The sequence below is a fragment of the Semicossyphus pulcher genome, unplaced genomic scaffold (genome assembly GCF_022749685.1).
Source record: "Semicossyphus pulcher isolate SPU_LCO1_2020_fin unplaced genomic scaffold, fSemPul1.0.p SCAF_4, whole genome shotgun sequence".
Classification (NCBI taxonomy): domain Eukaryota; kingdom Metazoa; phylum Chordata; class Actinopteri; order Labriformes; family Labridae; genus Semicossyphus; species Semicossyphus pulcher.
This window is the reverse complement of record NW_027211715.1, coordinates 20,196,758-20,210,123: the sequence shown is the minus strand read 5'-3', so window position 1 is coordinate 20,210,123 and position 13,366 is coordinate 20,196,758. Positions and strand designations below refer to the sequence as shown.

Sequence of the window (13,366 nt, the reverse complement as noted above, 5' to 3'; positions counted from 1 at the left end):
CTCTTGGCAAGAACTGCACTGAAACTGGTTGATTTTTGGGGGGCTAAAAAATGATAGTTGATTGCATTGATTGGCGTACCTGTAGATACTCGATAATGCATTTTAGGAATTATCGGGGGCCGGCACAGACACTGGTATCTTATTCTTGCCAGCCACTGCCTAATATCAACTCTCTTTTGGGTTGACTCATACTACTATTAACACAAAGTGCAGTCATCTCACGTTAAATATGAAAAACCTGAAAAGTAAGGTTGAATCACATCTAACATAATAGTTACCAATCATTCAGTCAGTATCATCTCTTAATTCAGTCCAGGTTTGAAGCTTGTTACCATCCTGGGTTTTTGAAATTGCACCTCTTTCAACTTAACACTATCATAATAAAATGGGCAAAGAGCCTCGACCCATCCTTGATCATGTGAAAATGTGCTGTAATTTAAGTCTCAAATCTGCCGGTGACCATTTGTTAAGGACCATGAGAGAAAAAATTTACTGTTTGATGGTCATAGCAGCCATTTCATTACCACAAGATGTCCTTGCTTTTTTGTGTGACCTAAAAAGCACTCACCCCTTCTCTCTCTTTCTCTCTCTCTTTCTCCCCCTCTCTCTCTCACACACACACACCGCCCGGCCCCAGGGCTATCCGATATTAGACAGTGAGATGACATTGTGTGCTTGTGCGAGTGCAGTCAGCCGACATGTGCAGATGATGTGAAGTCAATAATGCATTATGAAAAAAAGGGGATTTATGACCTTGATGAGCCCCATAGAGCTTAATTAGGCCTTAAGGTTGATTTACATACAAGTGTACATGGAATTTGATGAGGCTGTGTTTTCCTGCTGGTGCCGTGCATTTTCATGTTGGTCTGGCTGCAACACTATATCCCTTTTTTCTTCTGGTTATGAAGAAAAAAACTTTTTTTTTCATAACAGACTTTTCTTTTGCCCTTTTTTTTGTCCTAAATCAGGCTGTGACAGCAACAGCATGACCGCAATACCACGGTTATGTGATGCCAACTGCGGGATGAACCAAGTGAACGTCATCACGCTTTTTTATTTTTAAAATATAGACCCAGTGATGTTGCTAGGTAGCGAATCTGGCACATTAAAATCTAAAAGGGACGCAGTAAACTCACTATCCATGCGTCCAAGGGAAGCACCTCATCTTTCCATACAGAACGAAACATTATGAACAACCAAGTCGTCACAGTAATCAGCAAAAGAAACCTTGCTGTCAGAGCACGCCGCATCTAACAACGCAGACGAGCCCGTGCGCAGTCACACGGCGTGCTAGTTTAGCCGCCACAACAACAACTAGCCCGTCACCACGGATTTAATTTCACCAAATACGGATATGAACTTAGTAGCGGTTAATAAACTCCTCATGCTGTGTTCACTCATATCGATGATGTTATACCGTCTGGGGGGACGCGCTGTAGTGAAAAAAACAAAACATACTCCGGCAGCGGGCTGTAGTGGCAGTTAACCGCCAAACCACAAGGGGCGCTAGTGTTTCACTGTGGTTAGAATAATTCACTACTGCGGCAGCCCTAGTCTTAAATCATCAGGTACAGAGTGATGAGAACTCAGTGTGCGATTACATTGTTAAATATTTCGATAACGATGTGAAGTGCGATAAATAAACACGTTTAACACAAGTTTCTATGTCTATCTGCTGTTCTGCATGTTTTACACAATACCTGTGTTTGCAACATGTTTCCCCTCCTAAATCCAAAATAAATCCAAAAAGCTGTTTTTTTTTTTCACACCAATAAATTGACACCAATTAATCTGAGGGTAGCTGATAGCTTAGACTTCATCTAATCGCATCAAAATGGTGTGAAAGCATGACCATTATACCCAGGGCATAGACACAATTCTGCAAGCTAACTGAAAAAAGATGGCTTGTTAACATAAAGTAATTTTTCTATAAAAGTCAGACGTTTGCGATGTCTTTATTGCGTTACCGACGAAATGACGATGTATTGTGCTGCCCCTAACACAAAGCTACAGGATCGTAGGTCTTTCCTGTGTAATGACTACATTTCCTGTTCAGCCTTATGTGGCTACAAATGCTGCTGGAGAATAAGAGAGTCTCTGACAGGGTAAATTTCTGCTAAAGAAGCCCACCTTAACACCAAAAAGAGGGAAGAAAATCGCAGCCTTTTTATTCACGGCTTCTATTCAGAGAGAAATGACAAGATCTTTTTCAGAGTCATGTACCTATATCAAAGATGCTCCTGATAGCCCCCCTGCTGTTGCTATGGAAGTAGCGGAGATGTAAATGAACTGGAGTGAATTGGATGGTGGAGAATACAAATGAGGTTGGAATGCTCGTTCCCCTGCTGCTCTTTGACTCTTCTTCTTCTTCTTCTCCCAATATCTCTCTCTCTCTCTCTCTCTCTCTCTCTGTTGCTGTCTCTATTTCTCTGTGCAAGTCAGTTTCAAAGACCTTACACAGACCGGTCTTACACACATTTTGACACCACATAATGAGATATTGGATCTTTTTTTTATACAGGTTTTTCTTTTAAATCGCTTAAGGTGTGTTTTACTTTCAAAATATTTTTTAAGGCATGACTTCTAAGGCTTCCTTTTTTTCTAATCTGGCACTGTGCACGGAGCTAAAGGATGGATGAAATAAGAACAGAAAAATCAATGTTTGTTCCCCCTGCAGAATAACTTTGCGTTGTCACTGATCATCTCTGATAGAAATACGAGCTAAGAAGTCTCGTCAGTGCGTTTCTGTGCCACACAAGTCATCGTTTCAACGTCACTTGTCAAAGGAGTTAATAATGTACAGATGTTCTGGGCTGAATTACAGAGCAGAATAAACCTCTACATAAGAGACTGTCGTTTGCTGTTAGCCAAGCCCAAAATATGACATCAGCTTTCAACGCACACAAGGAGGAAAAAATAGAAACACAGCCTCGACTAAGAGTTAAGAAATTCAAAAGAATGTTAATGTCTGTCAAACCAGTAGTGAATTTCTTTTTCACAATGGCCACACAAAGTCAGCGGTCTACCTCGCACCCCGCTGTTTGCAGGATATTTGCAATATTTTCTTTCTTCTCCTCCCCTGCGTGGACCTGACTTCTTAAGAATACACGCTGTTGTAAAGGATATCTCTGGATTATAGAATCAGCACTGTGGGAAGAGTCTTGACTTAAAGGTTTCTATTCCTCTGCAGACTTCCTTTGCTTGTATCACAGGGAGCGAGGGAGAAAGGGGTGGGGTGGCAGAACCTCGAGGACTCAAGCTGTGTTTCCTGTGGCTCCGAGCTAATGCTATAGGCCGGACTTTTCTTTCACCCCAAATCCCCCCAGCAAGCGACCTTGTCGGCTCAGGAGTGCAGAATAATGGAAAGGCCGCGGCGAGATGCTAGCTCATTTACAAGCAGCTGTTTAGCTCTCATCAGAAGAGCGAGAAAAATCAAAGGGATGTGTTAACGGTAGACGACAAGCATCGGGAGCGTTCCCCCGTCACACTTCTCGTCGGCTCTCGACAGAAAAAATTATCTGGTTTCACATCAAAATAATCTGGAGACCTCTTTTGTGCGCTGGCCACAATGATGGCAGCATGAGTGGCTGAATGGGCCTTTTGATCCGGCTCGGCTGCGCCCCTGGACTAACTCTGGATGCATGTGCAACTCAAGTTACAAAGGGTCATTTTAATATGAGAAGCATTTAGTGGAAGGCCTGATGAAAAGCAGAGTTACCTCTGTCGTTTATGCCGCATAATACACCAGGAATAATTTCATTTAACTGAAGTTTGTTGCCCTCATTAAAAGTACTGACGCTGCGTTAAAGCTGTGTGCTCTCCTCACGTTCTTCATGTATATAGTATGTACACTACGCCCCTTTGGGTTTGTAATGTCTAGTTTCATGGGACAACATGGTAAAAGGTCCCCGCATGGCTGATAAAGATCCTAATGACTCCTCGTTTGTGTGAAATAGGAAGACATTTTGTTCATTACCACTGCTTCACTGCCACTCACATCCGACCAGATGGTCACTTTCCAATTGATTTGGCTCATCTGCGGAAAAAAAATGAATTAAAACATAACAGCACCAAAGAGACAGCGCATAATGGGTTCCCACTTTTACATACGGGAGTTTCTCATAGCTCTTCAGCTGCGGATCGTGTTCGGGGCCTAATGTAATGGCAAAGGTTACACGTGGTAGTAAACGCCAGCACGGGAAGCTTTAAATACGGCTTCCTCATTGGTGCAATAAAGTGCTGCAACCCATGGAAACGCAGGTCCTGTGCACCAATCAAAATCAATTAGGAGCATGTGATAACAACATGTTCGATAAGCACACGCCAAAGGGTTGAGTGATGTGCTCAGAGATAAAGACAAACAGCTGTTCAGTTTAATATGTTGGGTGTAAAATATGCAGCAGCTCTGATTTATCTTCAGTGTGTGGAAACTGTAGAGTGTGGAGTAAAATGGCACTGATCGCGGCCCAGTTCGATGCACGCTTCACAGCTGATGGAGAGGATCTGAAATGCGTTTCTAGTGGTGATGGTGGCGGGGTGGCTGACCAGAATGCCTGATTAGGAGGAGTGTTAGCAAGGCCACGATAAGGATCTGACCAGCGATGTCTCTGCTGCAACATGTTGCCATGGTCACAGGATTGGGCTTTCCACATCATATTTTACCGACTGCACCTTCATCCTCTGCTCACTTGTGTTTAATTATCACAGGGGATGTAAAACTCCTCCGTTTATGCGCTTGATTGATTGGCGTATCTCTCTCCAACCCTTGCATATGTGAGATCACAGTGTTGGTAACATCAAAGCTAGGGGAAAAAAAACATCTCATATTTTCAGGAGGTGTCTGAAGTGTGTGCTACCTGTGAAGAGGAGGGTGCTGAGTTTCCCTTTGAGAGTGAAGAGTGTGTGTGTGTGTCTGTGTGACAAGCTGAAAGGAACACAACTTAAAACACTAAAAAGCTCATAAGTAAAAAGTCCCCTGCACCACAATATAGCAAGAAGTGTTCGCAGCTGCTCCGATACACTGCGAACTTTCTAGGTGTGATTTAAGAAGACGAAACGAAAAACGAAAAATGTTAAAGGGCCAGTTTGCCGATTTTCAACCTCAGTCCTATCATGCTTTTATGGGGAGCTGATGCCATCATAGTAGGGAAAAAAGCTATTTGGCTCTGTGCCTTTGGAGGACGCTATCCGCTTCTCCAATGGGCCCTGGAAAATCTCCGCCAGGCTACCTAAAATGCGTCACCTGGCGGAGGCCGGGGAGCTCGCTAAACTACAGTTCCTCAATCTAGACCGCCCGTCTCCGATGTCATGACTCGATTAAAATCGTCAGGTTTGAAATGTAGACTGCAGACCTGAAGATTTTTTAGGTATATTCTCGTCGTATTTTGGATTCTGTGCTGCTCTGAGCCGTTGCCAACAGCGAAAAAGGTAGTATTTAACTCCAGCGTCTCTCGCAGGGCCGTTCCTTTCGGAGGGAAAGGCGCAATAAGATTAGATAAGATAGACTTTATTGATCTCCCATTGGGGGAGATTCACTTGTTACAACAGCTCAAAGTAAAGGACAGGGTAAAACAAGTGATGGATAAAAAAGGCAATAAAATACAATAATAATGTTATTAATAATCAATATATACACTGTGTACACCTTTCATTTATTGTGGATGGTTAAGTTTTTGTATAAAAAAAATCGCACCAAGTCAAATGCATGCTGGGTGTTGTAGGACTGTAGAACGGGCGAAACCACGAGCTGTTTGTACAACTTTCTCCGCAGCTATGGCGCCAATTTAAAATATTATTGCTTCTATCGATTACAGCGAACACCAGCTTTGACTGACAGTGGCTTTTTCCAACCACGAATTGCTCCTTGAACATCAAGCAGGTATTGATCATGCTTGGCGTAGATTACTGTCACCATATGGAATAATAATACTTTCCCATATTATGCAGCCACTGAAATGTTATGCTAATGTCCTCATGAGCTAAATAATGATTACTTCTATGGCTCATTTGAATAAAGAAATTGTTGAGTTAAGTGAGACAGTAAGCATTAGATTGTGTTTATGTCAGATTTATGGTGATCATATTATTCTGTTGTAATTGCGATGCATCGCCGTGCCAGCGCGCGATCAATGGTGTGTTGGTGTCGTCTTATTATGTGTATGAAAAAAGAGAAAGGGGATTTATATGCAGTAATCACATAAGCCCTCTATTATTCAAAATGAAAGAACAGGGAGCAGATTCTGATGTGTCAGTATAGCAGAGTAAATAAGTTTTTCTTTAGCTTGTTTTGACTGATGGATATTTCTGTGTGCGAATGTTTTGGCCTGAAAATTGCATCACACAGCCGCGGTTTGGGATTTGTTTTTCAAGAGGGAGAGGAATCTGATTCCAAACAGAATAAAAACAGGCGGTGAAGTCGACCTAAATGAATTAAAATGCTGGTAAACAGCATCAGAGAATGCAGCAGAACAACCCCTGAGTTAATTGCACGACGGACTTTAATCTATTGCATTGAAGTTTGATTGCCGGACTATTGGGTGTCCCCCTGCATCGATTTGTCCGTGTCACTCATCTCCCCATGTACCAAAAATACCATCCGACACCAGGGCGAGTAAGTAGTTCAGCCTCGGGCCTAATCAATGGGAGAGAGGCTTTTGGAGGTTGTTTACAGCCATGCTTTCGGTCCATGATGCACAAACCCAGCTGGCAGCTTAAAGGACGGCAATTTTGCTTGATTCCCCCGGATTTGAACACGAAAATGTACCGTTATTACAGGGCCTGTCATCATCAGCACGGTTGAAAGGTTGCTCGTGCATTTCAGTAGGAGTCTTAAGAGTATTCTCGAGCACGCATTTATCTCCTCATTGCTCCGGTCTCTGTTTTCCTACTTAAGACGACATCGGTTTCTAAATGATAAAAGCAGAAGCTGGGATTTAAAAGGCTCTGCAGGGCGGTTTAAGTGTTGTAACAGTGTTCCTTGGACACAGAGGTCCTTCTCGTGGACAAAGAAGCAGTTTAATTTTAGCCACAAAGTAGGCGATTGCAGGGTAAATGTATCCCACTCTGCTGTACGTAACTGCTGCACGATTGATCCATTTTATATCTTTGTGACCTCTATAGAAAGACGAACCAGGGCTCGGTTTAAGAGAAAGAAATGTGTTGTTTGCTTCAGGGAATAAATATATATACGCAGATGCCCTTTTAGTTTCTTTGTTATATTTTTAAAAAGCTTTTAAATGTGAAACTTTTTCTTTGATATTGTTGAGAGAAAAGCTCAGACGTGTCTCCATTATACATCTGCCATTTCCAAGGCATGCTTGGAGTTTAAAGTCAAACTGTAATGTGGCATTGAGTGATGTTTTACATAGGCTCTTATAGTAACTACACATTGTATTGCTGACTTGTGATTGAGCTATGCTGGAGTGCACTGACATCCACTCGAGATTGGCTGTCAGGTTCTGTTCCTAACACGCCGTGTTTTCATTTTTTTCCACTTGGGCTTTTTCTCTCAAGCCAACATCTCTGATAAATTGTTTATCACCCTAAGCGTTTCTTTTTGACTCCAGAGAGAAAAGAGAAGGGGGGGCTGCAAAAAATATGAAATATGGCGAAACGTATCATATTTGAAAGGCTTTCTTTTTCATGCCTATTGGTCACATGAGAAAGTTTGCTGTCAGAGAGAGAAAGTAGGGAGAAAAAAGATCCCTCCCCGATGACCGTATGCTTCCAAACAAATAAAGTTTTATAGAGGTTAGATAGGCCGGCTGCCCTCCTCCATACACATACATCCTTTGTTTACCCTCAGCTCTTCACCGAGCACCTTGTAGAAGTCGTGCTCTCGCCTGATTGGTGCACAAACGGAGGATCAGGCAATCCAAACTGACATTTATCTTCCTTTGTAAAATACCACACAGTAGTATTTCCCAGTAAGAGGCACAGTACAGAATGCTAATCCCCTGCCAGTGTTGCGTAGCATTTAATCAGACAAAGATAATTGTATTGGTAGTTAATTGATGAAACATCCAATAGGGTAAAATGGACTCAGCCTTTCCAGGTCAATTCAGTTGAGCTGCAGTCATTGGCTTTAAGTAAACTGTTGCCACACAAAGAACATTTTCCAGCATGACTCATGAAAAGAAGAAGTGCTTTGTAATTACAAACAACTGCACATCGATCCGACTCGTCCAGGTACCAAACAAATTAGTGCATGAGAGGTAATAATGAAGTTCTTTTTTTTTCTCTCTCACTCCTGCGACTGTGAACCAAACCTCATTAGGGAAATAGAGGCTTTGGAAACACTAACAACACAGCCATCCAACAAGTTGCAGGTAACAATACGGTTATTCAGAGAGGTGACAAAGTCACGGCTGCTCGATAGGAAGCTGCAGTTATTATTCAGCGCTGCCTTTGGTCAAGTTCACGGAGGGGCAGCTGGCAATCTCTTTAAGCTCTGTGCAGCTCTCCTCTGGTACTTGACGTGTCATAGCTGTTAAAAGCTGCTCCCACCAAAAATATCCACTGTTTGGATTGCTATAGTTTACGTATGTAGTTCGCTTTTAGTTTAAGTGTAGCTGTTGGCATCGTTCACATTTGCAGAGCACAAAGCCACAATATTGATTTCTTTTCTGTTTTTCCTACCCCCTCACCCTCCCTGACAGACACACACACACACACACACACACAAAGTTGTTTTTTTTCCCCCCAGCCTTACAATAGCCCGCTCTTCGATTGTCAGAACTGCAAAGTGGATTAAATTACACTCATGCTGTACAGATGCTTGTTGTACTTTTTCATTTTGGATAGAAAAATGAGCTTTGCGAGTAAACCACAAGTCTCTGCTGATAGGCTCGGCGGTGACAGCGTGTTCCCGTATTGAAATGAAAAACACAGCAGTAGGACAAAGACAAAATAACACAGCGAAAAAAAAAAGTGTTACAAAATAAATTATTAATGTAGTTAAATTTTGTTACCATCACATCAGCTGCCAGACTCGGATATTAATCCTGTATGAGTGCTTACACTTACATGGGTCACATGCAGACACTTTAGACGACAAACTAGACTTTAATGACAATTATTGATTTTCTTTTCAGGACCAGTTAGGCATGTGGATGACATACTAGCACCATTAGTTCACTGGTGCAATTGAGATCTGAAATGTTCACTCAATATACCAGTGTATGTCAGACTAGTGCTCCAGTCCACGGTGCACTGTCCACATTGTAGCCCACGTACTTGCATATAAGCATGATTCATGCAGGTAAACATTTAGAGCCTTTGGATTAAAAAAATGCTTTCTGTGTACATTCGACACATCCAGCTCTGATATCATGTGTCCCCTGCCTTTCATACTGTCCTCCTCTGTGTCAGCCCGACTACACATCTCCCTTCGATTTGCACTGAAAGAGCTCTTTCTCTCTCTCTCCCTCTTCTCCCTCAGGGTTTAGTCGAGCTGCCCTGCCATTTGGCTTAGTACGGAGAGAGCTGTCTTGCGAGGGCTACCCCATCGATCTGCGGTGTCCAGGAAGTGATGTCATAATGATCGAAAGTGCCAACTATGGCCGAACGGATGACAAGATCTGCGACGCCGACCCTTTCCAGATGGAGAACATCAACTGCTATCTTCCAGATGCCTACAAGATCATGTCACAAAGGTAAAACTGCAGTACTGAAACATTGATTCCAAAAATGAGGGCTCTGCCAAAGTTACAGGGCCTTGAAAATAAATGACAGGGCTCCTTTGTTGCCCCGAGCAACCAGATATGGACTGCTGTCAGTGTCAACCATTCCATTTGTCTGGTTGCCCCTGTTGGCATCCATGTCTCCTGCGTTTAAAAAAATTCCTCTGTACCCGTTTCCTTTGGAGTAACATCTACCGCCATGGAGAAAAACAGCGCTGCCGTCGGATTGATTTACTCCATCCAAAATAGCAAAACTCAAGTGCAAGTGTGGAGTTAAAAAACACAAGAAGAAAAATGCAACAGTAGGCTGTCAGCATCAATAACCTTTGAGACGTTAATGTTAGCACCGACGCTTAGACAGCTGAACCGCATCGAGAGAGAATTACAAACTTCAATCAGAAGTTGGGAGGTGAAGCGGGGTGATAAACAAGAAAAAAAAGAAAAGGATTTTGTTGAATAAGAAATCAGCAAGAAACACTCACAAAGGAAACTAAAATTACATTTCAAAATGTAAACAACTTTTTCAACAAAATTCCTACAAACAAAGAGCTTTTTTCAGTCTTTGTTTTTTTCCATTTGACTCGTGTGACAGACTGCTGATCCGATCCGGCTTACAGGAGCTAATTATTCTGTCTGTTGTAATTTACTCTGATAAACACATTACCTTGTAAAGGTGCACTTAAGATTAATTATGCTAACATTAGTCAATCACTGTTAGCTTTTTGCAGCATTAGTGAGGCTAAGCTACTTGTTTTTAGCAACATCCCTGTAATGTGCACCTCCGTGTGGGAGCTTTGCAGAGTATGGTGTGTATTTGTAACATAAAGACATGGAGGGGAAAAAAGGAAATTAGCTAATCAATAATTGATCATATACAGAAAACACAATTATTACAAATAAATTAGGACACAAAAAAAAGATTAAAAAAATTCTTTAATTTAGATTCTTTAAGTACATTTACTTTGCAAGTAAAATTGTAATCTCTAAAAAAGAGCTTTTATAACTTATATAAATTAATTAATAGTTTAATATATGGCTCTTCTGTATTGGCCCTTCTCTTCAGATTTAGGCCTGCCTCCCAGCAGGACTACCTTACTGATTGATCACTGACCCCACAGAGACGTACCACAATTCAAAGCCACTGTCTGTGCAGCTATCACTCACGTACGAGAGGGATGATTTAGTGTGGAAAACAAACCCGCCGAGGTGCATGGGCCTGCACACACACGCGCGACTCGGTGGGGTTCCACTGGTAGGCGCGTATGCATGAGACCTTATCCAGGAGACCAGTTGTCACATAGGGATGCCATATGAGCCAAAGTGCACAGGATGGAATGACATACGAGCGCCTCAGAGAGAGATATTGGATGGTATGAGCGCGTCAGCAACTCTGGCAAGCTGCCTCGGGAAATAAAAAAAATAATGAAATAAAACAGTGACGCTCTTGTATTCAGGGGCTTTATTGTCAAGCCCTGTTTGATGAAGTCAGATAGCTGACTCACATCGTCTGTGTTGGAAAGCCGCTGGATGCATGCTCCCTGCTTGTGGCCCTGTGTATTACGCTGCCCTCAGCCTCGCTCGAACAAAAACAGCCCACTGAAGCACAAACACTGACCCAGCAGGAGCCACCTGACAATAGACCCCGAACAGACTCGTCCAAACGCCGGTTCATTTGTCATATGCATATCGTGAGAGTGCCAGAGGCTGCGGTTCAGATGTTATTCTAAAAAGAGTTTTTAGCATTTCACTGTCACTGCTGAGCAAAGAGAGAAATATGTGCCTTCTAAGAAATCGTCCTGTGGTACAAAAGGTCTCTCTCAGGTGTGTGGGTTCAAAAATCACACAAAGGGAACTTTATAAGAGTTTATATCTGATACCGCAGGAAGAAATCAACTGGGACCGGCACATATTTCCATAAAGTGGCATACATTGATCAGCTTTCCGCGACTGTGTAGGTTCTTGTGAAATCTATCACCGTAGGAAGTGTGAGAGCAGGTTTATGTTATTATCTATGTGAAAATGAGACATAGATTTTTATAATGCACAGTTCAATCCCTATACAAGTCATGAAAGCAGCGTTTCTAGTGCAGAAACTTAAAACAGTCCTCTGTCGTGAAAATAGATTCAAGGACAGCTTGACAAACGCCCAGGAGTGCATATGGGACTAATTAGCGATTTGTTTCCTTTTGTCCGTTTATTTACAGGGGTAGACTAAAATAAGAAGCAAACATAATGAAATAAAGCCTCAGCTGCCAAAAATAATTATCCTCCATTGAGAAATGTGGTGATTCTGTTTGTCTATTTGGAACGCGGTGTTTGTTTCAGCGCTATGAGGTCCGAATCCTTCACTTCCCCACAAAGTTGAGACTCTGGTCTGCGCTCTGGCTCCTGCTGAAGCGTTCCATATGTGGCACAAAAAAACCCCACTGCACACACTGTGTGAGGAAGGAAAACTGTGTTTTCTACTCCAAAGGGTTAAAGAGCCAAAAATATTTGTTGCCATAACTACCCTGGCCCGCTAATTTAAGCGTGTGGGGAAAAATGACATTAGAGGAAATCTGCGTTCACGTTTAAACATGAGAAATTGATGTGGTCCTGAAGTGTGGAGAATTGGATTGAGGCTTCGCTGAGTTTGATAGATCCCGTTGGCACTCGGAGATGTTTTTATATCTGGCTGGCATATTATATTCATGAGCACAATGATTTTATGAAAATAGCCTCAGGACTATGTGGCTCAATTAGAACATTCAGCTGCAAGCAATTAGTCGACTCAAGTGGGTGATAATCTGCGCAGGAATTTTTCACGTGGACACCTCCCCGGCAGATGTGAAACTGCACGGCGGTACAGTTTGAAATAATTAATTCATTGATAATAATATTCAGCGCGGTGATTTTTCATGTTTTCACGATTTGAGTATTTAATAATCACATTTCCTCATCTGCGCTGATGATAATGATAACGACTGCAGCCACACGGATAATATCCACTAGATCCAGTCGCACACGCACCCACCATCTGCCGCTCAGTTCTTATTGATTTAAATCTGACCACCAGTCCTTATCACGGTCGCTTGAGGAGCTGTAAAGATGACAATGACATTCTTAACTAATCATTGTCAAAAAAAGGCCATATGAAGAAATACAGTATGAATAAGTGGCTTACATCTATTGATTTATCTCTGACTAATGAGCTTCATTGTAAGTATTCGATATCACGGCCATTGATCGCTGTAACATGACATGGTTGGGCCCTGCTGTGCCTGTGGATCATGGCTTTTCCATGGAGTGTATCATTGAGCAGAATGATCAAAGCAGATCGCTCTCTAACCGAGGACGTGAGATTCATTAATGAGATTACAGGAGAGTTAGACTTGGTTAATTATAATTAATCGTTATCATGAAAATTCTCCATTGTGTATTTTCATTTTTTACATAATATTAATTAATAGACAGCGGCCTTGTAATATTAAAATGACCCCGTGTTATTAGCATGTTATCAGCTGTAGTTTCAAACTTCTTGTCAATAACGGTGAGGCACATCTGGAGACTAAATGGTGCTGCTTACACTATTTATATCAGTGACAGGACTGCTTGCAAGGCTCTCCGAGGGGCTCCATTGTTGCCGCCTGACAGCACGCTGCCTTGTTCTTCCTCTCTCTACATACAGGGCGAGTGTTTATTTAAAG

The 13,366-nt window shown here is 42.2% G+C and overlaps 1 protein-coding gene across 13 annotated transcripts in view; it reads left to right on the top strand.

Moving 5' to 3' along the window:
• Positions 1-13,366, top strand: part of adgrl2a (adhesion G protein-coupled receptor L2a) — a 93,282-nt gene that overhangs the window by 31,969 nt on the left and 47,947 nt on the right. For all 13 annotated transcript variants that reach the window (XM_069679772.1, XM_069679771.1, XM_069679770.1 and 10 more), the window contains exon 3: positions 9,440-9,653. In XM_069679772.1, coding sequence (XP_069535873.1) covers positions 9,440-9,653 — 214 coding nt within the window. The remainder of the gene's footprint in view (positions 1-9,439; positions 9,654-13,366) is intronic.